This window comes from Myotis myotis, unplaced genomic scaffold (genome assembly GCF_014108235.1).
Source record: "Myotis myotis isolate mMyoMyo1 unplaced genomic scaffold, mMyoMyo1.p scaffold_m19_p_3, whole genome shotgun sequence".
Classification (NCBI taxonomy): domain Eukaryota; kingdom Metazoa; phylum Chordata; class Mammalia; order Chiroptera; family Vespertilionidae; genus Myotis; species Myotis myotis.
The window spans coordinates 208,637,305-208,664,488 of record NW_023416335.1 but is presented as its reverse complement, the minus strand read 5'-3'; the positions used below and the strand labels follow the sequence as shown (position 1 = coordinate 208,664,488).

The 27,184-nt window shown below is 42.7% G+C and overlaps 1 protein-coding gene across 4 annotated transcripts in view; it reads right to left on the bottom strand.

The window, feature by feature from the left end:
• Positions 1 to 27,184, bottom strand: part of TNRC6B (trinucleotide repeat containing adaptor 6B) — a 172,723-nt gene that overhangs the window by 56,590 nt on the left and 88,949 nt on the right. For all 4 annotated transcript variants that reach the window (XM_036296692.1, XM_036296694.1, XM_036296695.1 and 1 more), the window contains 2 exons: positions 9,558 to 9,645; positions 2,344 to 2,365 (listed from right to left, as the gene is read on the bottom strand). In XM_036296692.1, the coding sequence (XP_036152585.1) occupies positions 2,344 to 2,365; positions 9,558 to 9,645 (110 nt within the window). The remainder of the gene's footprint in view (positions 1 to 2,343; positions 2,366 to 9,557; positions 9,646 to 27,184) is intronic.

Below are 27,184 nucleotides of genomic sequence, written 5' to 3'. Positions count from 1 at the left end.
TGACAGTGGAACATCAATCTGCGGCCTCCTGCACGCCCCTATATTGGGGATCAAGCCCGAAAACTGGGCATGTGCCCCGACCAGGAATCGAACCAGCAACCTTTCAGTGCACAGGATGACACCCAAGCAATGAAGGCCACACTGGCCAGGGTGGTTTCTCATACTTTTGGTCAGGGGTCAGTAAATTTTTTCTGTAAAGGGCCAGAGAGCAAGTATTTTAGACTTTGCTAGCCATATGGTCTTTGTCCTGACAATTCATTTCTGTACTTTTAGGACAAAAGCAGCCACAAACAATGTATAAAATGAATAAGTGTGGCTGTGTTCCAATAAAACTTTATGACACTGAAATACAATTTTCATATCATTTTTATTGTTGTAAAATTGTTGCTTTTATTTCCTTCCCAACCATTTAAATATGTACAAAACATTCCTAGCTCACGGGCTGTACATCAACAGGCAGGCAGTGAGTCAGATTCGGCTCAAGGGTCACAGCTGGCAACTCCTGCTTTTGACTATACCCTTAAGAGTTGCAGGATGGCAGGTGAATTGGGTCATAAGTTTAAGAAAAATCTTAATGTGAAGGTTAGGCCTGCACCCTTCCCATATTTATTTGACCACAAACAATCCCAAGCTTAGGCTTTAACTACCACTATGTAAAAATCTTTCCCAAATTACTATCTCCAACTCAGAACTCTTCCACCCTTCCTGACACCCTCAAACTTGTTACCCTGCTCCCCTCCCATTATCGTCTGGTTCAAGGAATGGAGTCATTATCCAACCAGCTGCTCAAGTCAGAAACCTGGAAGGTGTCCATTATCTAATCACCATTATATTCTACTGAACCAAAGCATCTTTCTATCACCACTGCTCCTAAACAGGTTCAAATCCTCATTACTTCTCATCTGGGCCACCTACCTGAGCCACATGTCTTATAATACCTCACATTCATTCACTCCCTAGAGAAAGCCAGTTCCATCCCTGAAGAAATAGCTCCTACCACAGTGTTAGAACACACAGGTGTCTCTTCAAGGTGTGGATACTGCAAGTAATTCAGTTTGTAAATTACTTACTTGGGGAAAACCCCCACCTCAAATATCAATAAATTAGAGTAAACTCAAAATTATCCCAACCGCCAACATGCACTCACTGTAATATGCCTTCTAGAATAGGCTCAAAAAACAGAGTTGTGACCAATGCACTGCAATGGTCCATCACCCCAGGTATACTAATGGAAAGATGCTGTCCTGCAGGTATGTCCCAAGAAGGTAAAGGTTATGAGTTACTGCTCTGGACAACAATATGTAAATTTTTTAAATTTATATTGAGCTGGAAGCTTTTCTGTGTTGCTTTCACTCATCATTGGTACTTTTGGGATAAGAATGGGTCTAAATGAACAACACATCCAGCAGACATCTACCAAGGAACTGCAAAGTGTTAGGCACCAGAGGAGCCCTTAAATCCTTGAAGACAGTTACTGATCTTCCCCAGGTGGGAAGCCTTCCCTTGGGGGTTAAATATCCCTGGGTGTTTAACTTTCCTAGAGGTGACACAGGTTCAGATTTCTTAACCAATCTGGCCCAGATGCCAAACCGTCCAGAAAGGTTTGTCTCTGTTCTTTCCACAGTGTGGTGCCTATTACAGGAACTGAACATCCCTTTCTAGATACCATATTTTTACTAATGCATCTAAGGTCAGGTTAGCTTTTATAAACTAATCATTTCATAGATAATGCTCATCAAGACAACCATCACCTGAATAGTTTTTTTAACAAAGCTAAATTGCTATGTCTAAATCCCTCCATTAAGTAGTCTATCTTTTAATATCTAACCTTACCCTTCACCCCTGTTAAATCTACTGCATCAATCCCAGAAACTCAATTCTAAATATCCAAAAACGGGCGATATTAGCTTCTACCTGAAGTGCTTTTTATTATCTGTTACCTGGGTAGGAGGACCAACTCTAGTCCATGCCTTCATATAACTTGCAACAGAAATCCCTGTCCTGTTCTCTTAGAATTTTCACTTAAAAAAAAAAATGATGGAAGAAGAGTTTTGAAAAGGTTGAATTCAAAATCATGACCCATATGCTTTCAAAACAAGTATCACTTTTACTAAACTTTTTTACTTCCTGAAAAAATGTAAGGCTACTACACAGGCCACAAACACCATGACAAGTACTTTTTATTTGTCACTACTGCTCTTCAGTGACTTCAAACAACCAACTTTAATTACTCTACACCCACTTTCACTTTTCAAGTGCACTGGAGGCTCAATTAGCAAGGGTGTAAAATCTAAACATAAAAGATTCTAATGACTTAAAAAGGAAAAACAAAACCCAATTTACCTTTGGTTTTTTGTTCCGTGACCTGCAAAATAAATGAAGAGATATAAGTCAATGAGATTTGCTTTCTAATTTGATATTATAAGACAACTTTAATTCCAGTAACTCAAGTAATTCCAGCTACCAGATACACAGACATAGTTAAAAATCCAGAAAAAGCCGAAACCGGTTTGGCTCAGTGGATAGAGCGTCGGCCTGCGGACTGAAAGGTCCCAGGTTCGATTCCGGTCAAGGGCATGTACCTGGGTTGCGGGCACATCCCAGTGGGAGATGTGCAGGAGGCAGCTGATCGATGTTTCTCTCTCATCGATGTTTCTAACTTTCTATCTCTCTCCCTTCTTCTCTGTGAAAAATCAATAAAATATATTTAAAAAAAAAAAATCCAGAAAAAGACGCTGCGAGTCAGTTCAGATATCCTTCTAAAAACAGTGGCCATCATAACTTACATGGCATCATTATGAAGGACACTAAAGTTAGAACAAAAAGCGTCCCACTCTCATTAAGTGATGAAGTCCTTGAACCAGGAATGCTGTTTGCCATTTTGGTTTTTAATGACTCGAGAAAAGCACATGGATGTGGCCCAGAAACTGAATTCGCCAGAGGGCCAAAAAGACCCCTGTGAGTATGGGCTCACACACTTGATCTCAAACCCAGAAAGCAAAAGTTCCGAGGCCATCACCAAAGGCCTCAGAGGTCATGCGTGGTAGGAGAACAGGATTCAGAATCAAGCTGTGCTACTTCCTGGCTGTTCGATCTGAGTTTTCTATTTATCTGATGACTGGAGATAATAACAGCATCTGCTTGCAAAAGGTTGTTGTAAAGATTAAACAGATATGCTATGCCAGCGTTCAATAAATGTTGGCTATTTTTATCAAAGTTTATGTAAATCAGTATGAAATACAGCAAGAGTGAAATATGTAAATTTTGAACAAATAAAGATTCCTTTGTTAAAAGTATTTTTTTATACAGTCACTGATATATCTTTGAAAGTGATTAACCTAAAAGGTTGGACAGGCTGAATATAATGATGGGCTATTAGAGAGTTTGGAAATTATGATTGGGAGGCATATGAAAAACTGTTTCTGCTAATAAGAGAGGAAAATAAAGAAGGGTGCCTAATTATACATGCCCTATAATACTAAAACAAAACCACAAAAGGGCATGCATAAAAAAACATCCAAAAGAAAATACTCAAAAAAAGTGCTCCAGAATTCCAATTGTGTTTATCTTACATTATTGAGATCATAGGTAATTTTGAACCCTTTTCCCAAGAGTCAATCTTCCATAGCATTTTTATACTGTGTCTCTGACTTTTACAATAAAAATATTCATATAGAAAAGAAGAGATTTGATTATTTGTGACTAGTAATCATACTAAATTACTGCCATAGGTGTTCATAAAAACATGCTCATCTTTGGAGGATTATGTCCTGTAGCGAACCAGCCCATTTCACAATAGATTCCAGCACACCAGTGTCAGACATTGAATCTGAATTAAACAATCTACTTTTGTGACCTCCTGGAGTGTTTTTTACATTCTTGCATTAAAAGACAAGCTAATTCTATGGTACTGAATTTCTGGTAGACAGTGTTTCCCAGTACTAATTGTTACAGAGCTTAATTCAACTGTATGCTTTTTGTAAAACCCCATTTATCCAAGAATGAACAGATTTGTATCCACATACCAATTTCTTACAGCAATTTAAGGTTTATACTGTTGTAAATATTTCTTAGAATGCCATTATGAAGATCAGTTATACAGAAAGTCAATGTCTTCCCCAAGTGTAAATGACAAACCCAAATAATGTCGATGTGTCTTATGATGTGGGTTCTGTTAAAAGAGATGTCCCCCAGATGGTGAAAAGCTGGATGATCAAAGCATGTGTTCTGCCAACACTGAACAATGATCCTTTAGCAGCATCAGCCTAACGAATGTTAATGGAATCCTTCTTTGACACCTCTCTCATGAATGGAAATCTAACAGTTTACTCAGTGGTAGCTCTAGAAAGAACAAACTGCCACAAACATTGAACACAATGGGAAACGGTCATGTTTAATTTCTGTGTCAAAATAATTTAATTTAGGTTTAAAAGTCAATTCTCCAAGAAAATTATGTTGCCAGCACTCATTCCTGACTATTCATTTATCAAATATTTTTGTGAGTGACTCTTATGCATCAGGCACTCACTGTCCTAGTTACTGGAAATGTAAATATGAATAAAATCTTGAGAAACTTATAGTCTAATGGGGAAGACAAAAGCAAAGAAGTGATTATAAAGCAATGGGCTAGGCAGCAAAATAGATGTGGAAGTGGTAAAAAAGAACCACAAATGTTTGCTGATTGACTGACTGAAGGACTACATAATAGAACCTCTGGCACGTTCTACACAATTCTTTGCATCACAGCACATTTTATGCCTCCCAGCTGAGGTGTCATCTCTATAATAAAGTTGAAAATTACTAAGACAATCACATGGTAAGCTTTTTGTTCTCTCCTTAAAACTGCTAAATCACAATTTCATTCTGAAATTTCATAATAGTTCAGTGTGATAAAATAATATCAAAGGCCATATGTTGGCCCAGATCCCATGTCAGCCAATCTAGAACATTTTTTGAACAAAATGACTGAATTTTTATTGTTCTGAATTAACCATTTGAAATTTTACTTATGGTGATTTTCCCAAAACTTAACCAATTTTTGATGCAGATGCAACACACAGAGATAGACCATCCAGCTGAATAAACTACATTCTCTGCATAAATAATCCCAATTCACTCTTTAAATTTTTTTTTAAATTTACTGATTTGATAGATAGGTAGATAGAGAGATGGAGGGGGGGGGGGGAGGAGAGAAACACTGCTTTGTCTTTCCCCTTATTTATGCATTCACTGCTTGATCTTGTATGTGCCTTGACCAGGGGACTGAACCTGCAACCTTGGTGTATTGGGACAGTGCTCTAGCCAACTGAGCTACCAGGCCAGGGCCCCAATTCACTCTTGAATAAATCCAAACCATCTTTAATTCTGATCATTTTTCCATCAGTAGAATCCACAATGAAAGTTTACAGATGCATTCTGTATTAATTGTTTCTAGATATTGACATTTTCAAGTTAAGAGAACACTATTGTCTACAGAGGGACGAGAATGAACTGCACATATCCTAGTCAGCTGCTCTAGTTGGCATCTTCTTGTTCAGAGCCTTTGGTCAAGTTCCCTAATGTCCAGCCTATTAACTATCCATTCCACAGCTGCAAAATACGATTTTTATACCAGGTTAGTAAATGAAATGCGAATGCCCTAAAGGAAAGGAGGCCTTCATTGAGGTTCACTCTCCCATCACGCCAGTTGAAGGGTCAGCATGTGTGGGGCATGGGGGCAATGCCCTTAACACTGTATGGCTGGTGGGTGGAACTGCTTATTTGCAACCTCGATGTTGTGGAATGTGGCTGCACATTCAAAAGAAAGTATTTAAAAAGCATCCGGGTCATTATCTAACAATTTTAGTCAAATTCTTTACTATCAGTTTAGACAATTCTAACAAGCTTAGGTTAGAAGGAACACATTAGAAGCAGGTACCCTAATAGCAGGAAGATGAGATGGTAAGCACAGCACTATAAATAGAAACAGAAACAATTAAAAGCAGACAAAATCTTAAAGAGCATAACAATCTATTACGGCACCAAACAATAAGCAATATTCCTTTTAATGAAGAAAAAATAAAATACGTTTCATAGGTTTAATATGGCAAGATCATAGGCATTCCAATTCAGAAAATATTTCCAATATTGTTTTTACTGCTGGCATTCATAAGTGAACTAATTTCAATAATTCAGAAAACTGAATTATGGGAAATGCTATATCCAACAATGCTGGGAAAACTTGCAGTGTCTCTTTTACCTTATATAGCACTGGCTTTGTTTGCCTTGAGTTTGTTCTAAATATACAGCTCCCTCTGAACCTTTTAACAGTTTTCACCTCCCTAAACTTATCTTCAATAACCTGGGACCACAGCAGGGACCCTTAAACCTGCCTTTCACGGGGAGCCCCTGCTTCCCAAGTGCTTCAGATAGTAGTAACAAGAACAGGAGGAAAATCAATTTTGCCTCCAAAAAAGAATAGAAGAAAGCAACCCTGCCAAACCAAAGCCCACATCAGGTGATGCTTAAAGGAGTGGCAAGGTGAGGGAAATGAGCTCAGACAACGTCCAGGGCAGGGGGCCATGCTCAGCAACAAAGGGAGCCGGGCAAGGGGCTCAAACCATCTCTACTCCAACACTTCAACTAAGACTTTTCAGTTGACAGCTGTCTGCCCTTTTTTTCTTTTAGCATCTCCTTTCAAATCTCCCTAAGCAAATCCCTCAAAGCTATGCAATGCTCTCTTCCCCAAAACACTGAGCAGGACCATCAGATCCTCTGGGAGGGAGGTTTCTTTATACGATTATCAAAAGGCAGGCTCATATAAACGACAATGCTGGAGGTGGCCAGAAGAAGAGCAAACTGCAGTAACTTTGAAGTTATTCTACGGTATAAGCTTGCTTAAGAAAATAGAGATTAATTATGACAAAAATAAGGAAATATGAGAAGAATTTAAGTGTTAGTAAATGTCTTGCCTTTCTCAATATAGTAAACCCTTGATTTTGTGGAACTTGATTTAATGAACAAAACTTCCAGTCCATAGGTGAAAATCAACACCTCTTAGTTACAAAATGTTTTTAACCAAGATTTGCTTATAATTAATAGGTGATTTGTTGTTATTAATTCACTGTTATTTTTATCAAATTGTAGTGAATAGGTCATATGTTGGAAAAAAATACCAGTAATTTTGCTGACATAAATATTACATATCTATAACTATCGTCTACATCAGTGATAGCAAACCTCTTGAGCTCGGCGTGTCAGCATTTTGAAAAATCCTAACTTAACTCTGGTGCTGTGTCACATATAGAAATTTTTTGATATATGCAACCATAGTAAAACAAAGATTTATATTTTTGATATTTATTTTATATATTTAAATGCCATTTAACAAAGAAAAATCAACCAAAAAAATGAGTTCGCATGTCACCTCTGACATGCGTGTCATAGGTTCGCCATCACTGGTCTACATACTTAAATCAATGGTCACAACTTTTAAACAAAGCCTGGTGAATGATTAGCATGTGATCACACCACATATTGAGCACGGTAACTGGTTTTATTGTCAACGGGTGTGACTTTCTGCAGCAGTTCTTTTTTAATAGTGTGAATGCCACTTTTATTAAAAAATATGTATGAATCCAGAATATACCAGTTTATTACATAATAAAAAATCCAGCATTCAATTCACTAGAGAGAACAATCTAATCTAATAAAAGAGAAACATGCAAATTGACCATACCTCCGCTATACCCACATGCCCACCAGCCAATCAGGAGCAAATATGCAAATTAACCCAACTAAGATGGCGGTGGCGACGGAGCTGGAGTGAGCAGGAGGTTTGGGTTGCCCCCGGCAATGGAGGAAACCAAGCTTCCCGCCTGCCCAGCTGGCCCTGCCGGCCCTGAGCTCCGCTCAAGGCTACAAAGTTTCAATTATAGAAGATAAATAAATCCCAAATACCTGCTTCCAGCCCGCAGCCGTGGCCAGCCTGAATATAACCCTCAGCCCCGCACCCAGGCTGGCCAGGCACCCCAGTAAGGCCCCCCACCATGAAGGGGCTGTGGCCAGCCTCAAAAGAAGCCCTCAGCCCCTCACCCAAGCTGGCCAAATACCCATGTGGTGAGGGTCCCCGTTCAGTGTCTGGCCAGCCTGCAAACAGCCATCAGCCCCTCACCCAGGCTGGCCAGGCACCGCAGCAGGACCCCCTCCCTGATCCAGGACACTGTTCAGGGAAAACCAGCCAACCCCCCCCCCCCCCCCCCGTGCACCAGGGTTCTATATAATAAAAGGGTAATATGCAAATTGACCCTAACAGCAGAACCACTGCGAATGACTGGTCACTATGACACACACTGACCACCAGGGGGCAGACGCTCAATGCAGGAGCTGCCTCCTGGTGGTCAGTGTGCTCCCACAGGGGGAGCTCTGTTCAGCCACAAGCCAGGCTGCCAGCTGCCAGCACAGCGGTGGTTGTGGGAGCCTCTCCCGCCTCCTCAACAGCGCTAAGGATGTCCGACTGCAGCTTAGGCCTGCTCCCCGCTGGCAAGTGGACATCCCCCGAGGGCTTCCAGGCTGCCAGAGGGATGTCTGACTGCCAGCTTAGGCCCAATCCCCCAGGAAGCGGGCCCAAGCCAGCAGGTGGACATCCCCCGAGGGATCCCAGACGGTGAGAGGTCACAGGCTGGGCTGAGAGACCCCTCCTCCCCCATGTGCACAAATTTTTGTGCACTGGGCCTCTAGTGTAATTATAAAAAAAATAACTTTAGAACATAGCTTCACTCTATAAACCAAATCTAGAGGAGGAGGAAGACTGAGTTTGGCATCACAGAGGTGATGTTTTTGGAGCTCATCTGGTCTGTTTCAATTGTCAAATAGCTGTATTGATTAGTCAGATTACATAGCAGCTTATTAAAATGGCCAGAACTTTGAATTAGGCTTTGCAATTTCTTGGTTTGATTATCTCTTTAGCCAGTATCAAAGATTAACTACAAAAGAAAAGATCATGGGCCCTCACGGGACTGTGTGTCTAGTACCCCTAACTCTCTGTACCTCCCTTTGCTGCAGCTTCATTCAAGGTGTGTTGTTCAGAGCTGCCTTATTCTAACTTGTTTCCTGGCACAGTTGGTTGGTCCAGGCTTAGGCATCTGAGATAAGCTGGCTTCCTCTGTAGCAGTTTAACTTGAGCCTGCTGATGTTCAGACCTGTGCTAGGCCACGCCCCAGCCGTGTGCATTTGTTTATTTGTGGTGACTAAAGAATGCATGCATTACTAGACTTATTCAGTAAAAATTTAAAATTACTATAATACATATAGAAAACTTTTCTGTGAAATTAAACTTTTCATGCATACTTAATTTTAATTACACAAATGTGTCTACATAAGTAAAAACATGTAAACTAGTCAAATTTTTAACATACGCATTCAGAAAACCTATTTTATTAAATAACGGACTTTTGACTTTAGTGGACACACCCTTGTCCAAATTAGCCCATTATATTGATGGTTTACTGTATTGTTTACTGCTGTTTTGATAAAATCAGCTGCAGCATTATTTAATAAACTTAACTAAATAAACCCACCTTCTGAGTGGCTTCTTTTTTCTTTTTATCCTCTTTCTTCCTTTTCTTGTCTTCCATTAACTGTTCTTCCCTTTCTTGCTCCTTCTCTCTGTTAAAGAAATGTCAGACCAGAAAGTTAAATATCTGCTTGTAGATAGTATGTAATGCAACAATTCATCTCTGTGACTGAGTAGAACACTGTATTTTACTTAAACTGAGAGAATGCAAAAAACCACATTTAGTTATCCCTAATTTTGATTTGTTGCCCCTTTTGCAAAACATGACATTAAGTTTGGCTTCAAAGAAGTCCATTAAAGTGAGTTTTTTTGAGATCTTCCTAAAAGAACACACACACACACACACGATTAATGTATTTCCACTCATCAAAGAATGTGATGTGAATATATGACAATATCCAATTGGCTTCTTCTGGCAATATTCTTCACAAATTATGTTATACATAGACTATATTAATTCAATTATGGCACAAAGGTATTTATAATTTAGATGTTTCCCAAAACATTTTCAGAGTGATTAACATAATACTCTATGTCCTATATCTTGTGTTTTTAAGGCTGAGTATCCTATATATCAGGTACTTTTTATTGGGTGAGTTCACCGTTGCATCTTCCTGGCACACCTGAATCAGGACAATCAGGTTTTGCTCTCCTCTATTAAAATAAAAATGATACATAATAATAAACATCCCAGTTAAAGAAATGTGATGAATCTTAAGAAACTAAGATAATGTAATTTATACCTCATATTTGAAAAGTAACTTTAAAATTTAATATTCTAATATATTACAGAATATAACCCAACATGTATTCTAATATAATATTTTATATATATACTAGAGGCTCAGTGCATGAAATGCATGCAAGGGGGGGGGGGTTGGTGGTGGTCCTTCAGCCCGGCCTGCATCCTCTTGCAATCCGGGACTGCTGGCTCCTAACCGTCTCTGCCTGCCAGCCTGATCTCCTCTAACCGCCCTCCCCTGCTGGCCTGATCACCTCTAACTGCTCCCCTGCTGGCATGATAGCCCCTAACCGCCTCTGCCTCAGTCCCTGCCACCATGGCTTTGTCTAAAAGGAGGACCGGGTGACTGGAAGATGTCTGGTTCACCCAGTCTAATTAGCACATTACCCTATTATTAGTATAGATATGCCAACTTTCACTGTTATGTGTCAACTGGGAAAAATGCAAGCAACCACTGCTGTAACTTCAAAGTTCAAGTCAGGAGACCCCAGGTGCTTGTTTATTGAATTTCAGAATTTGAAGGCAAGTTGGAGATATACTGGTAGTTCCCAGGTTCCCAAGTACCAAACAGTACTGGTGATTTTAGGGGATCAACACATCAAATCCATGGTTTCACAGATATTATCTAGGAAAAAGCTAAAAGTCAGATAAATTAAAGAGAAACGTTAAGGTAAAAGTTTGCATATGCGGCAAAAATCACAAAGATGGTTCCTGAAGGACTCAAGTTTGGGGAGTGGGAATCACTTTACCCATACAGAAGGAACTGAGGACCAACCCCAAGTGAGCTCTCATGAATATGTAATTAATGCTGTACTTACATAAATCAAACAACAACAGGAAAAAAATGTTTTACCTACATGTCAAGTTCGGTGGCTCTGCCCACATCCACATTTCTCCTTGTATAACATCTGAGCATAAATATCTAAAAGCCTAATGTGCACAATTCACACTCTACAGGTAACTTCCATGAAAACTTTTCTTCTTAGGTTTAGAGCTGGATTTCTTTGGAGTCGGATTATGTGTACATCAGGCTCAGCGTGGAGCACTTGGTGAAGCCCACTTGCAGCCATGCTAAGAAAATGGATTTACGAAAACTGGCAAGATGGATGTTGACCACCTAAGGCAGTTTGACCACAGATCCTGTTATATTTGGTTCCTAGAGCCTCTTGCTTCCTCTAGATGCGAGTGGAAGAAGATGGGGTTCCTCGTGACTCAGATACTATAACTTGGTTTTCGTATTTTAAAGTGCAACTGATTACTGAGAAAGAGCAAACACAGCATGAATATCTCCTACTTAAATAAATGATGCTTTAAAAAGTATTAAGTTGCATTTTTCTAAATCTACTCTAAAATTGAAAGTTCATTTATAAAATGCAATGTAAAAGAAGCGGTAAGTCTTTAATGAGACACATTCTTACAAAACTAACCTTTTCAAGTATTTTTTCCTATAAACAGGTAATTTAGGGAAAGGAATTGAAATTCATGTTCACATGCAAGCAGATTTACTTCCAAAACAAATATTTTACAAAGCTTCCCAGGAGACAGGCTGTGCTTTCACTCTGATCTTCTACTGTGTATATTGGTAGAATTGAATCTTCTCTTTAAATTTCACTTCCTTCGGAAGAATTTATTTTCTAAAACCAAACCTGAATTAAAAACCTGCCATTCACTTAATAAAGGATCACATAGTGTGGGGTTCACTTTTTTCTGAGTTGTACTCTATTTAAGCTGCACATTAGCATTGTTTGGGGAGCTTTAAAATATCCCAATGCTGAGGCAGAGCCCAAGCAGAGTGAAGAAGGCATCCATGCAGGGAAGGCATCTAGGTGGTGGTGATGCAGGATTGGTTACACAAAGGGCGTCTGATCAATAAATAAATATAGTTGAAGGTATAGAGGGAATTAATGGTGAAGAGCAAAAAAATAAAATGTTCTCTGTAAAAAAAAAAAAATAAGAAAAATTAAATAAATATATTAAGGATAGTGAAAGTTAGGTTTCTCACCATTGCAAAAGGAGTTACCAAAATGAAAAGAGAGAATGCACCCTGTGGAGCTGGGTCTGAATTAATTATTGGCATGAACTCCTGTTTATTTTTTTAATATACTCTGAGCTACCTGCATGTTAATAATCACTTAGTAGCTGCCTCAGTAATTAGATCGACTGTCATTGTAGCATAGTGCTTGGGTTCAAGTAACCCTTATTTTACTTAATAATTGCCCCATATCACAGGTTAGTGATGTTAGCTAAAGAGAAGCCGTAAAGTACATGGGTTAAGTGAAAAAGTGTATCTAGGAAAAGACATAGAATTTATAGGGTTTGGCACTCTCCATGGTTTCAGGAATTTTGGAACATATCCCTTGTGTGTAAGTGGGGAATATGTCTGCGCACGCGCGCGCACACACACACACACACACACACACACACACACACCCTAGCTCTATTACTGAGAGGGCTTGAGGAACAAACATTCAAATACCAATGAACATACCTAGCATCCAGATTGTGGCTTCTAAATACCATTATTCACTAAAAAATAGAGTTCTCTGGAAAAGAGCTAATCTGGAGGTTAGGGCAAGGAAAGTACAAGATGAGCCTGGACTACTTGCTTGTCAAGAAGAAAATGTTCAAAAAATGATGAGACAGGTCAAATGTAATAGAAAGGCCAGTTGAAGGGGAATCCTATAAGCTAAACCTGGGAAATGTATTCAAAAGAAAAGCCTCAAAGCAAATAACTAAATCATTTAACAAACATACACCGAGTTACTACTGCATTTCAGGCACTGACCTAAGCATTGAGGAGGAAACATTGGGTGAGAGAGAGACAGTCCCTGCCCTCAGGAAGGTGACATTCTAGATAGGAGACAAAGAAAACAGGCAGTGCCAGGAAATCATTACAAATGCCATGAAGAATATAAAACTGAGAAAGGGACCAGAGAGTGACTAAAAGGGAAAGGACGGGGAAGAGGTTGGGATACTTTACATAAGATGTTCAACAACGGCCTCTCTGAGGTGTTTATATCTGAGTAGAGACCTAAATGGAGAAAACTATCTGGGAAATGAGTATCTGCCCAGGCAGGGGGAATGTAATCTAATAAAAGACAAACATGCAAATTGACTGTACCTTTGCTACACCTTAAGACACGCCCTCCAGCCAATCAGAGCGACTATATGCAAACTGGCCCAAACAAGATGGCGGCCGGCAGCCACGGAGCTGGAGCGAGCAGGAGGCTTGGTTGCTCCAGTGATGGAGGAAGCCAAGCTTCCTGGCCAGCTCTGAGCTCCACTAAAGGCAACAAAGTTTCAATTATAGAAGATAAATAAACCCCAGATACCTGCTTTCAGCTGGCCATGGCCACGGAGCTGGAGCGAGCAGGAAGCCAAGCTTCCCGCCTGCCCCGGGGCTCTGAGCTCCACTGAAGGCAACAAAGTTTCAATTATATAAGGTAAATCCCAGAATAAAAGAAAAAAGAAAAAAAGGAGAGGCTGGGAGCTTCTGTTGCCGGGGGGCTTGGCCAGCCTGACAACGGCCCTCAGCCCCTCACCCAGACTGGCCAGGCACCCCAGTGGGGACCCCCAACCCTAAAGGGGGTGTGGCCAGTCTGAAAACAGCCATCAGTCCCTCATCCAGGCTGGCCAAACCTCCATGGGGTGAGGGTCCCCACTGGGGGGGCGGGGGGTTTGACCAGCCTGCAAATAGCCATTGCCCTTCACCCAGGCTGGCCAGGCACCCCAGTGGGGACCCACACCCTGAAGGGGGTATGACCAGCCTGCAAACAGCCATCAGCCCCTCACCCAGGCTGGCCAGGAAACCCAGTGGGGACTCCCACCCTGAAGGGGGTGTGATCAGCTGCAAACAGCCATCAGCCTCTCACCCAGGCTGGCCAGGCACCGCAGTGGGACCCCCACCCTGATCTGGGACACCCTTCAAGGCAAACCAGCCGGCCCCCACCCATGCAGCAGGCTTCTATCCTATCTAATAAAAGAGAAACATGGTAATTAGCCGTACCTCCGCTACCCTTCCCATTGGCTAATCAGGGCGAAATGCAAATTAACTGCCAGCCAAGATGGCGGCCGACAGCCAGGCAGCTTGAAGCGAACATGAGGCTTGCTTGCTTCAGTGACGATGGAAGCTAACGTTTCCCGCCTGCCGCTGTCGGCCTCTGAGCTTGCAGTTTGAAACATTGTTACAAATATAGAAGCTAAACAAAACCCCAGAAACCTGCTTTCTGCCAGCTGGGATCTCAGAGCTGGGGTTGAAACAGTGTTTCGATTACAGAACCCAAACAAACCAGATACCTGCTTTCAGCAGCCGAGGCCTCAGAGCTGGAGCCAAGCCTCAGAGCTAAAGCTCGCCCAGAATAAAAAAAGAAAAGAAAAAAAGGAGCGGTTGGGAGCTTCAGTCACCCACCAGCCTGAAAACAGCCCTCAGGCCCTCACCCAGGCTGGCCAGGCACCCAAGCAGGACCCCCACCCTGATCCAGGACACCCTTCAGGGCAAACCAGCTGACACCCACCCGTGCACCAGGCCTCTATCCTATATAGTAAAAGGGTAATATGCCTCCCAGCACTGGGATCAGCGGAGCCGCGAGGCCTCCCGGCACTGGGATCAGCGTGACGGGGGCAGCGCCCAAACCCCCTGATCACCCTGTGGCTCTGTGTGTGACAGGGGGCAGGGCCACAAACTTCCTATCCGCCCTGCTCTGTTCGTGACAGGGGTAGGCGCCCCAACCCCCTGATCAGCCCTGCTCTGTGCCTGATAGGGGGGAGCTCCCCAATCCCCTGATCGCCCTGCGGCTCTGTGTGTGACAGGGTGCCGCGCCCCAACCCCCCCCCCCCCCCACACACACAGGCCCTGCTCTGTGTGTGACGGGGTAGAGCCATAACCTCCCCATCGGCCCTGCCCTGAGTGTGACAGGGTGCGGTGCCCCAACCCCCTGATCAGCCCTATTCTGTGTGTGACAGGGGCCAGTGCCCCAACTCCCCTATCGGCCCTACTCTGTGAGTGACAGGGCGGAGCTCCTCAACCCCCTGATCGACCCTGCTCTGTGCGTGACAGGGTACGGAGCCCCAAACCCCCTGATGGGCCCTGCTCTGTGAGTGACAGGGGGCAGCACCCCAACCCCGATTGGCCCTGCTCTGTGCGTGACAGGGGGTGGCGCCGCAACCTCCCCATCGACCCTGCCTTGAGTGTGACAGGGGGCGGTGCCCCAACTCCCCAATCAGCCCTGCTCTGAGCCCGACCAGGAGTTGCACCTAGGGATTGGGCCTGCCCTATGCCACCCGGGAGCAGGCCTAAGCCGGCAGGTTGTTATCTCCCGCGGGGTCCCAGACTGCGAGAGGGCACAGGCCGGGCTGAGGGACATCTCCTCCCCCCCCCCCCCAGTGCACAAATTTTTGTGCACCGGGCCTCTAGTCCTATATTAATAAAAGGGTAATATGCAAATTGACCCTAACAGCAGAACCACTGGGAATGACTGGTCACTATGACACACACTGACCACCAGGGGGCAGACGCTTAATGCAGGAGCTGCCCCCTGGTGGTCAGTGCGCTCCCACAGGGGGAGCTCTGCTCAGCCACAAGCCAGGCTGACGGCTGCCAGCACAGCGGTGGTTGTGGGAGCCTCTCCCGCCTCCTCAGCAGCGCTAAGGATGTCCGACTGCAGCTTAGGCCTGCTCCCCGCTGGCAAGTGGACATCCCCCAAGGGCTCCCGGGCTGCCAGAGGGATGTCTGATTGCCAGCTTAGGTCCAATTCGCTGGGGAGCAGGCCTAAGCAAGCAGGTGGCCATCCCCCGAGGGGCCCATACTGCAAGAGGGCACAGGCCTCTAGTCTACACTAATAAAAGAGAAACATGCAAATTGGTGTCACTCTGCTACACGCACCAGCCAATCAGGATAAGTATACAAATTAACCCAACAAAGATGGCTTTTAATTTGCATATGTAGGCGTGGAGCGAAGACTGAAGGCTCTGCCCAAGCGAAGACTGAAGACTGAAGACTGAAGACAACTGAAGACTGAAGAGGCTTGGCTTCTGGACTGCGGCCAGAGCGAAGGCCTGGGTCCTGGATGCCGGAGGAAAATCGGTGCCTACAGCCAGGGGAAGGAAGGCCTATTGCATGAATCTCTTCATGCAATGGGCCTCTAGTAGTAAGTATAAGGCTCTGGAATGTAAAGTGCTTGGTGTGAATTCAGAACTTTATTTTTTTCTGGGGGGCAGGAAAATATCTTTCCCTCTTTCCCTCTTTCTCTCACCTCCCTCCATAGCAATAGCACCCCCTCTCCCTGACACACATACCCTTCAGAGTTTTCTGCACTTAATAATAGTCCTCACTCATAACCAAAGAACTGGGCTTCATATTTCTTAAAAGGTTCCCTTCTCCCTCCTTCCCTCCTTCCTTCTCTCCCTCATTTCAGTGCCTACTTGATGTCAAGCACTCTGCTGGAGGCTGAGAATTCAGCAGCAAACAAGATGAAGTGCTACTGACCTTCCTGAAACTCTTAGTTTAATTAATTAATTGATTGATTATAAAATGTTTTTATTGATTTTAGAGAAAGAGGAAGGGAGAGAGAGAGAAACATCGATAAGAGGGAAACATCAATCAGCTGGCTCCCTACTGGGGACTGAGCCCACAACCAATACGCCCTGACCTGGAATCAAACCATGACCTCTTGGTGCATGGGACAACACTTAACCAACTGAGCCACACTGGCCAGGGCTTAGTTTAACTTCTTAAATGGCTGTATCTTGCTTTACAACCTGGACAACAGCTTCTGAGCAGAGACCTCTGTTCTTGCTCTGAAGACAGCTTGCTGTCCTCTGCTGTTTTCAAAGTACCAAATCTTGAATATATGAATTCATGGGTTGTGATAATCAAGGTAAGAAATCAACTTCTTTCCACAAACTAGAAAACCATGACCAATGGTTCTTGAATTCATGTGCCCAAGCCCATCATGCCTTAAACATCAAGTAGAGGTAGGGCTGACAATTATTACTTGAAAGTGGTACTCACCAATATGCAGACTAGAGTGAAAAGATTATAAGAGTCTAAATTCAGCTAAACAACCAGGACTCATCTTGACAGGAAAATATCTTCAGCTATAAAGAGAACTTCCTTTTCTTTAAGGTGTGGGTAACTGGTTATCATAGCATCAAAACCCATCCCTCATGCTCTATGGTCAGTAAGTGTGGCACCTTTGGTTCCAGTTTATAACCAACTCCACACAATTGAGGTAGATAGAACTGAACATATACAACCGACTCATCCAACACATGAAACATGCCAGAAGCAAATACTGTGAAAGAACAAACTATTAATACATCAACAACTTGGATGAATCTTAAGATAATTATGGTAAGTGGAAAAGCCAATCCCAAAGATTGCATACTGTATGATTCCAATTATATGACATTTCTGAAATGACAAGTGGGGTCATCAGGGGGTGAGGTGGAGTGAGGCAGTGTGACTATTAAAAAAAAAAAAGTCAACACTACTGATTCTTGAGGTGGTGGAATGATTGTGTCTTGATAGTGGTGGTGGATATATGAACCTACAAGTAATAAAATTGTACAGAACTAAACACACATACACAAATAAGTACAAGTAAAACTGAGGAAACGTAAATAAGATCAGTGAGTTATTTTGACGTTAGTATCTAGCTTATGATGTTATACTGCAATTTTTCAAGAACTCATTGGTGGAAACTGGGTAAAAGGCACATGGAATCTCTGCTATTTCTCACAAGTACATGTGGATCTACAAAATTATCTCAATACAATTTTTTTTAATATATTTTTTTATTGATTTTTTACAGAGAGGAAGGGAGAGAGATAGAGAGTTAGAAACATCAATGAGAGAGAAGCATCAATCAGCTGCCTCCTGTACACCTCCTACTGGGGATGTGCCCGCAACCAAGGTACATGCCCTTGACTGGAATCGAACCTGGGACCTTTCAGTCTGCAGGCCGACGCTCTATCCACTGAGCCAAACCGGTTATGGCTCAATACAATTTTTAATTTTTAAAAAATCCTCCAACATTAACTCACTTTTTAAAATGTTTGTCAAGGACTTCTACTTTAAACAATTTTTAAATAGCTCTTTGTGAAAGCCACATAAAAGTCCAAAAGAATTTTAGAAATCATTTATTCCTGACATTCACAGAAATGCATTTCCAAAAATATTCTAGAAATATTTTGGAAATATATGTACTTTACCCTAATATGTTCAAATTGCTACAGTTTTATCAATCATGGCTCCTTGTCTCAAGTACATTAGATGATAAATATGATACCACAGGGGTATTTAAAATGTCCCTCTACCACACAATTCACAATATAATTCTTTAATTGGTGATGTAATAGTAATAGAAGCTATCATTTACTTTTTGCAGGACATGTGCATCTGGTCAGTCAACTCCATTCCAAGTCCCTTCTGGTCCGTTTCCTGACTCCTTTGTAACTAGAGCTTGAGATGTGATTTATGTTCTACCAGTAAGTTGTACTTGTGTGTGACTTTAACAGGGAACTGACAGGGTACAGGGCATCCATCCTCCCAGGGAGCATGGTAGAGATGACATGGTCCTAAAGCCGACACCCGTAACAGTGGTTTCCCCTGTCCATGGTCTGGTTCCCAAGGATCTATGAGATAGCATCACCATTTAATAGACCCGTGGCATAAGTGACAATGAATTCTTACTTTCTATATACTAAGAACTCTGTCTAACACAGATTCATATAAGGTTTCCAAAGCACATCTGATATATGTGACTTTTATGGATAGTTATTTTCTTAAAAGACAATCGTTAATCTTGCAACTTATAAAATAAGAAAATAACCAAGACACAAAATCATTAACAATCGTAAGTATTAATGATAGCGCACACATACTTGGGGTGAGGAAAATTACAAAAGGAATATAATGAAAAGAGTTAAATAAAATGTTCAAAGTATCCATTTGGAGTATTTTTAATTAAAAATGCACACACAATAAAAGATAATATGTTGGAATATATCCATTTAGGCAGAGGAAATTACATAGTAGGGTACTCCAAATAAATGTGTTGTTTTTGTCCTTAACATTTTTTCATTTGCTGGATCTGAATGAGGGAATTTAATGGGATGCTAATGTAATTTGCACATGATATTAAATTAGTGGACAAGGTCAAACAGCACTGAGACATAAAAATCACTCTAAGCCCTAGCTGGTTTGGCTCAGTGGATAGAGCGCTGGCCTGCGGACTGAAGGGTCCAGGGTTCAATTCAGGTCAAGAGCAAATGCCTGGGTTGCGGGCTCAATCCCCAGTAGGGGGCATGCAGGAGGCAGCCGATCAATGATTCTCTCTCATCATTGATGTTTCTATCTCTCCCTCTCCCTTCCTCTCTGAAATCAATAAAAACTTATTTTAAAAAAATCATTCTAACACTGAGTGGCTTGCAGGAAGAAAAATTTAACATATCTCCTTCTACATATGGGTTATCATCCTATAAGGAAAGCATTGTAGAAAACAATGCTTCTCAAACTTTAACGGGAACCTTGTTAAAATGCAGATTCTTATTAAGTAGGTGTGGGCTAGGACCTAGGACTCTTCATTTCTAATAAGCTATTGATCCCTGGACCGTACCTTGAACTTCATAGGTATAATGCACTTGGATTGTTTCTTTCCAAGAAAGTATGGAATTGTAGTCATTTCTCCAAAGACAAATAGCCTCATTAATATCAAGCTTATGCCTTGTTATTCTCATCTGTGCTTCAGTGCCAAATTTTAGTGTAATCTTTATAAAGACAGTATATTAAAAGGCAACTAACTGAGGTAGTACAAAATATGCATGGAATTCCATTGAATTAATAACATTAAGAATAGTTAGGACCAAATCTGTGCATGTAAAATAAAATCTGACTGATAGCAAATGTAAAGCATCAGTAGTTGAAGAGTGCCATCAACTGCATGCAGATGTCAGAGATATCAAGCATGTAAAAGAAGCGAGTTTCAGAATCAATGAAATATGGCAATAAGACTTTTGCACACACAGCTTGTGACTCTTTCCCACTTTCCATATTTTGAGCCACATGCAAGAAATAACCTTATTTGGAATTACTCAAACCAAATAAAGTAAGATAATATATTTAAAAGAACTTGTTTTCACTTTCAGAAATCCCATGTGGCAAAAGTTGTAACCAATAATTTGGAGGATTTTTCCCTGCAAAGAATTCAAGGTTACAATGTTGCCCGAGGAACATCTCATTTGAAACCACAATTCTTATATCTTATATACTCTGGCCTGGCAGTCCAGCAATCTGTAACGAAGGAAACTCCCGACCTATTCAATCATAATGTGGCTGTGCAGGAAGTTCTTTATGCTGCCTTAGAAACTGTCTCCTTATAGCTTCCAATCGCTGGTCCTAAGCCTTCCCTTTCAGTCAGCAAAGAACAAGTCTTCTAAATATTTGTAGGTATCCATCATGCATCTCTGAGGCATTCTCAGTTCCGTCAAACATTCCACATCCCCTAAACATGTAACAGTTTGTCTACACTCATCCAGTTATTTGACAAAGCAGTACCACACAGAGCAGGCCTGCTACTTCCTTGTCCCAGATAGTAATATACCACTGCCCATACTGTCAAAGAACAAGTTTGCCTTCCTGGAAGTCATATCTTATTGAGTCAAAACCTCCCAATCCCAATGTTTTTCACAGTACTGCTAAGTCAGTTCATGACCAAGTGCAGGATCTTGCATATATCTTTATTAATGTTCTCTGTGATCACCACCTACTAAGGTTTTCCCTGCATTGCAGGGAAAGGTCTGGAACTGCATTTCCCAGAATTCCATTCTCCATTTGTTCTAGGTTAGCTGCTGCCAGTGAGAGGGACCCACCTTCTATTTGGAAGGCAGAGAAGAAGCCAATATTCTCTGAAAATAGTTGTAAGCAGATAACATGGGCATCAGTACACAGGACTTTCCACTTTTACAGTAGCTGGCGCTGCAGGCAGCTGAGATCAATGCTTTCCTGGGAACCTAGCACTCTAATTTCATCAGTAATGACAGTTGCTTCCTTGAATCCCCTCCCTCCCAGACTTTCTAATAGTTGTGTGAGCCTTTAATTCCATATATTAAAAATCTTCCTTTCTTGAAAAAATACAATAGATTTTACCAAAAAATCTACCAGAATCACCAAGGTTGTAGGATACAAGATCATATATAAAACCAATTCTATGTACTAGCAACAATCAGAAATGGAAAATTCTTAAAAAATCTTACAGTAACATCAAAATTAGGAAATACTTAGCGATAAATCTGACAAAAAAATGTATAATCCCCACACATGGGAAACTATAAAATGTTGCTGACAGAAAAATTTAAAAACCTAAGTAAGTAGAGCAGTGGTTCTCAACCTTCCTAATGCCGTGACCCTTTAATACAGTTCCTCATATTGTGGTGACCCCCAACCATAAAATCATTTTCGGTGCTACTTCATAACTGTAATGTTGCTACTGTTATGAATCGTAATGTAAATATCTGATATGCAGGATGCATTTAGGCAACCCCTGTGAAAGGGTCATTTGACCCCCAAAGGGGTAGCGACCCACAGTTGAGAACCGCTGAAGTAGAGAGATAGACTGTACTTATGGATTGGAAGACTCAATATTGTTACGATGTCAATTCTCCCAAAATTGATTTGTACATTCAAAACACTCCCTATCAAAATCCCGATATGACTTTGCGGTAGAATCTGACAAGCGCCTTTTCAAATTCATAAGGATCCAGAATAGCCAATAAGTTTTTTAAAAGAACAAATTTGACATACAATCTGACACCCAGATTTATTATAATGATGCAATCATTAAGATAGTCTGATATTGGCACCAAGATAGAGAAAAAGTTCAATGGGATAGAATACATTCCAGAGACTGAACAGAATAGACAAATGATTTTCAAAAAGGATGCCAAGGCAATTCAGTGGAGAAAAATAGTCTTTTTTCTTTTTCTTTTGTTTTCATTGATTTTAGGGAGAGAGGGTAAAGGATGAAAGCAGGAGAGAGAGAGAGAGAGAGAGAGAGAAAAACATAGATCAGTTGCCTTCTGTATTGGGATGATGCTCCAACCAACTGAGCTATTCCAGCCAGGGCAAAAAGATAATCTTTTCGACAAGTGTTGGAACACTTGGACAGCCAGCATATGTTAAAAAAAAAAAAAAGAAAAGAAACCTCAATCTATATCTTGTACTTTATCCAAAAATTAATTCAAAATGAATCACAGACCTAAATAAAAACTCTAAAACTAGAAGAAGGAAAACACAAAACAAAACAGGAAAGATAACACATGTTTCTTATAGGAGAAAATCTTTATGATCTTGGGTCAGGCAAATTATATTTTAGATATGATACCAAAAAAGTGTAATCCATAAAAGAAAAAAAAAATGACAAATTTGACTCATCAAAATTAAGAAATTCTGCTCTTCAAAAGATATTATGAGAATGAAAAGTGCTGTAGACTGAGAGAAAATATTTGCAAATTATCTGATAAAAATTTGTGTCAAAGAATTACTGTACAAAGAACTCTCAAAATTCAGTAAGAAAACAACCCAATTTTTTAAGTGGTCAAAAGATTTGAACAGACACTTCAGCAAAGAAGACATACAGATAGAAAATAAGCACATATCAGTCGTTAAGGAGGAAATCGGATTACAGCCAGTATGAGATGCTACCATACACATACTTACTGAAATGTCCAAATATAAAAAAACTGACCATACCAAATTTTGGCAACTGAAACTCTCTCATGCTAAGAATGTAAAATGGTACAACCACTTTGGAAATGTTTGGCAGTTTTATAAAGTTAAACATACACCTACCATATGACCCATCTATTCCAAGCCTAAGTACTTACCCTAGAGAAAAGAATATGTCCAATACAAAGACTTCTACATGATCATTAAAGCAGCTTATTTATAACTAGTGACTCATTAGCGCGAAATCATGCGAGACCTGGGACCTCTATCCCCTATCCCCCCATTCTTCCACACCCCGCGCCATGGGACCTCCCTGAGTCCCGGAGTCCCACCCCGTGTGGCTGGCACACTGTAGGATGGCTGCGAGCCCTGGAGTGCCGCCATGATGCCCTACCTCTGGGCTGTGTGCAGTGGCTGCGAGGCCCTGCCCCTGTGGCAAGCACGTGGGGCCACAGAAACCCTGGCAGAAATTGTGCGAAGTGGCAGCCGGCCCTGCCCCTGCTGTGCGTGCTGCCATCTTGTGACGGTGTTATGGCCTGAGGGTCAATTTGCATATTACCTCTTTATTATAAAGGACTAGAGGCCCGGTGCACAAAAAATTTGTGCACTGGGGGGGGGGGGGGATCCCTCAGCCTGGCCTGTGCCCTCTCGCAGTCTGGGACCCCTCGGGAGATAACGACCTGCTGGCTTAGGCCTGCTCCCGGGTGGCAGAGGGCAGGCCCAATCCCTAGGTGCAGCCCCTTGTCAGGCTCAGAGCAGGGTCGATTGGGGAGTTGGGGCGCCGCCCCCTGTCATGCACAGAGCAGGGCGGATCGGGAGGTTGCGATGCCACCCTTAGTCACGCTCAGGGTAAGGCCGACTGGGGGGTTGGGGCACCGCCCCCTGTTACACTCAAAGCAGGGTCGATAGGGAGGTTGCGGCGCCACCCCGTCACGCACAGAGCAGGGCCAATGAGGGGGTTGGGGCGCTGCCCCGTCACTCACAGAGCAGGGCCCATCAAGGGGGTTGGGGCTCCGTGCCCTGTCATGCACAGAGCAGGGTCGATCAGGGGGTTGGGGAGCTCCCCCGTGTCACGCACAGAGCAAGGCCCATCAGGGGGTTGAGGAGCTCCCCCCTGTCACTCACAGAGTAGGGCCGATAGGGGAATTGGGGCACCGCCCCATCACACACAGAGCAGGGCGGATCAGGGGGTTGGGGCGCCGCCCTCTATCACCCACAGAGCAGGGCCAATCAGGGGGTTGGGGCACCGCCACTGTCACACTCAGGGCAGGGCCGATGGGGAGGTTATGGCTCTACCCCGTCACACACAGAGCAGGGCCCGTGGGGGAAGGGGTTGGGGCGCCGCCCTCTATCACCCACAGAGCAGGGCCGATCAGGAGGTTGGGGCGCCGCCACTGTCACACTCAGGGTAGGGCCGATGGGGAGGTTATAGCTCTACCCCGTCACATACAGAGTAGGGCCCGTGGGGGTGGGGCGCCGCACCTTTTCACACACAGAGCAGGGCCGATCAGGGGGTTGGGGCGCCACACCCTGTCACACACAGAGCCGCAGGGCGATCAGGGGGTTGGGGAGCTCCCCCGTATCAGGCACAGAGCAGGGCTGATCAGGAGGTTGGGGCGCCTTCCCCTGTCACGAACAGAGCAGGAGGATAGGGAGGTTGTGGCCCTGCCCCTTGTCACACACAGAGCCGCAGGGCGATCAGGTGATTTGGGCGCTGCCCCCGTCACGCTGATCCCAGTGCTGGGAGGCATATTACCCTTTTACTATATAGGATAGAGGCCTGGTGCATGGGTGGGGCTGGCTGGTTTGCCCTGAAGGGTGTCCTGGATCAGGGTGGGGGTCCCCACTGGGGTGCCTGGCCAGCCTGGGTGAGGGGATGATGGCCGTTTGCAGCTGGTCACACACCCTTCAGGGTGGGGGTCCCCACTGGGTTGCCTGGCCAGTCTTGGTGAGAGGCTGAGGGCTGAAGCTCCCAACTGCTCCTTTTTTTCTTTTCTTTTTTTATTCTGGGCCAGCTTTAGCTCTGGCTCCAGCTCTGAGGCCTCTGCTGCTAAAAGCAGGTATCTGGTTTGTTTCGGTTCTATAATCGAAACAATGTATAACTCTAGCTCTGAGATCCTGGCTCGCTAAAAGCAGGTTTCTGGGGTTTTGTTTCGCTTCTATATTTGTTACAATGTTTCAAACTGCAGGTTCAGAGGCCGGCAAGGCAGTCGGGGAACATTGGTTTCCTCCGTCACTGAAGCAAGCAAGCCTCATGTTAGTTTCAAGCTGCCTGGCTGCCGGCCGCCATCTTGGCTGGCAGTTAATTTGCATATCACCCTGATTAGCCAATGGGAAGGGTAGCGGTTGTACGCTAATTACCATGTTTCTCTTTTATTAGATAGGATAGCTGAAAACTAGAAACCACTCAAATGTGCACCTGTAGGTGAATGGATAAACAAAACACAACGAAATGCTGCTCAGCAATCAGGGAATGAATTATTGATACACACAACATGGACAAACCTCAAAATAATTATGCTAAGTGAAAGAAGCCAGACAAAAGTACTGCACATTCTATTTGTATAAAATTCTAGGAAATGCAAAATATTCTATGGGGACATAAAGCCAGTCAGTGGTTACCTGAGGGTTGGGGAGAGACAGGAAAAGGTGGGAAGGAGGGCTGACCAAAGGATACAAACAGACTTTGGGGGATAAAGGATACACTCATTGACTTTTGTATATATAGTTCAAATTTTAGTGTCTACCGAACACTTTAAATATAAGCAGTTTATTACACCTCAAAAGGAGCTAAAATAAAAACAAAAAGGAAAAGAAAGAGGAAGAAAAGATTCCCTACATGGAATACCTAGAATGACCTCTGTTTTCCTGACAGAGCCCTGACTGATACACCAGTACAAGGGAGATCTCTTTATCAGTTGAAATTTCACCCTGGGTGTGCACACTGTTCCCTGAGATGGCAAATCTTTAAATCGGAGCTTCTGCATGTATAATGTTCCTACAGTGTACCATTTCATTTTTAAATGCAACGGAGCCTCCAGTAAAAGAAAGCTTACTAAGTCAAACATCTGAATTTTTAGACCTTTCCTTTTCCCTTTCATTGCTCTAACACACTGAATCTCCATAACCATGGGCATCTTCACTGGATTTTCTCATGAAGTTTCTTTCAATTGGGAACACCTACATGACGTTTGTGTGTTGTAACTCTAAATCAAATCTGCTAGTATTGCAACCATTCTTGTTGTTTTGCTTACCTTACACTAAGCTCCAGTAAGCTCAAAGGAACTCTTAGGTCTTACTGTGCTAAAATTTGGTGAATAAATCTTTGTTAACACCATCTCCCACCTTCCTTCTGAAAGTACTTTCTCATACACTACAATTAATATGCCAGGCTCCTAAAGACAGCCTGAAATTAGTAGTTTTATAAATATCCAAACAGGCCAAGGAATAACATCATGATGAGGGCTATACCACATACTCTAATACTTCTATCTTGGAACCATTAAAAACTATTTTTAAACCTTAAGGGCCAGACAAACCCACAAAAGTACTCTTCCCTTAGCATACAACAGCAAAGAAAGTGAAAAGAAATAAGGTATAGAAGTCTAAGCCAGAGCTTTGGAAATCACTACAGAATAGTGATAAAATAAGGTTCCTCAGCAGAAAAGAAAATGTTTATCAGTCAAAATCCACAGTTGTGAAGCACGTGTTATTTAGAAGAATTGACAACTTATTAACAGTAGATAGTGGGGCTGCTTTCATTTTTATGTAGCTTCTCCCCCTTCTTTGCCCACTTCCACACATGGTATGACACAAATTTGATATTATAAGAATCCTATATAATAAAAGCCTAATATGCTAAGTGTCCAGTCGACTGTTCAACCAATCAATGTGTAATATGCTAATGATATGCTAAGGCCGCTCAACTGCTCGCTATGACGTGCACTGACCACCAGGGGGCAGACACTCTGACCGGTAGGTTATCTTGCTACTGGGGTCTGATTGATCAGGACTGAGTGAGACGGGCCAGACATGCTCTGGAGTCCTCCCGCAGTCCCTCCCTGGCCCCAATCACGCACTGGTGGGGTCCCTTGGCCTGGCCTGCGCCCTCTTGCAATCTGGGATCCCTCAGGGGATGTCAATGATCCAGTTTCGGCCTGTTCCC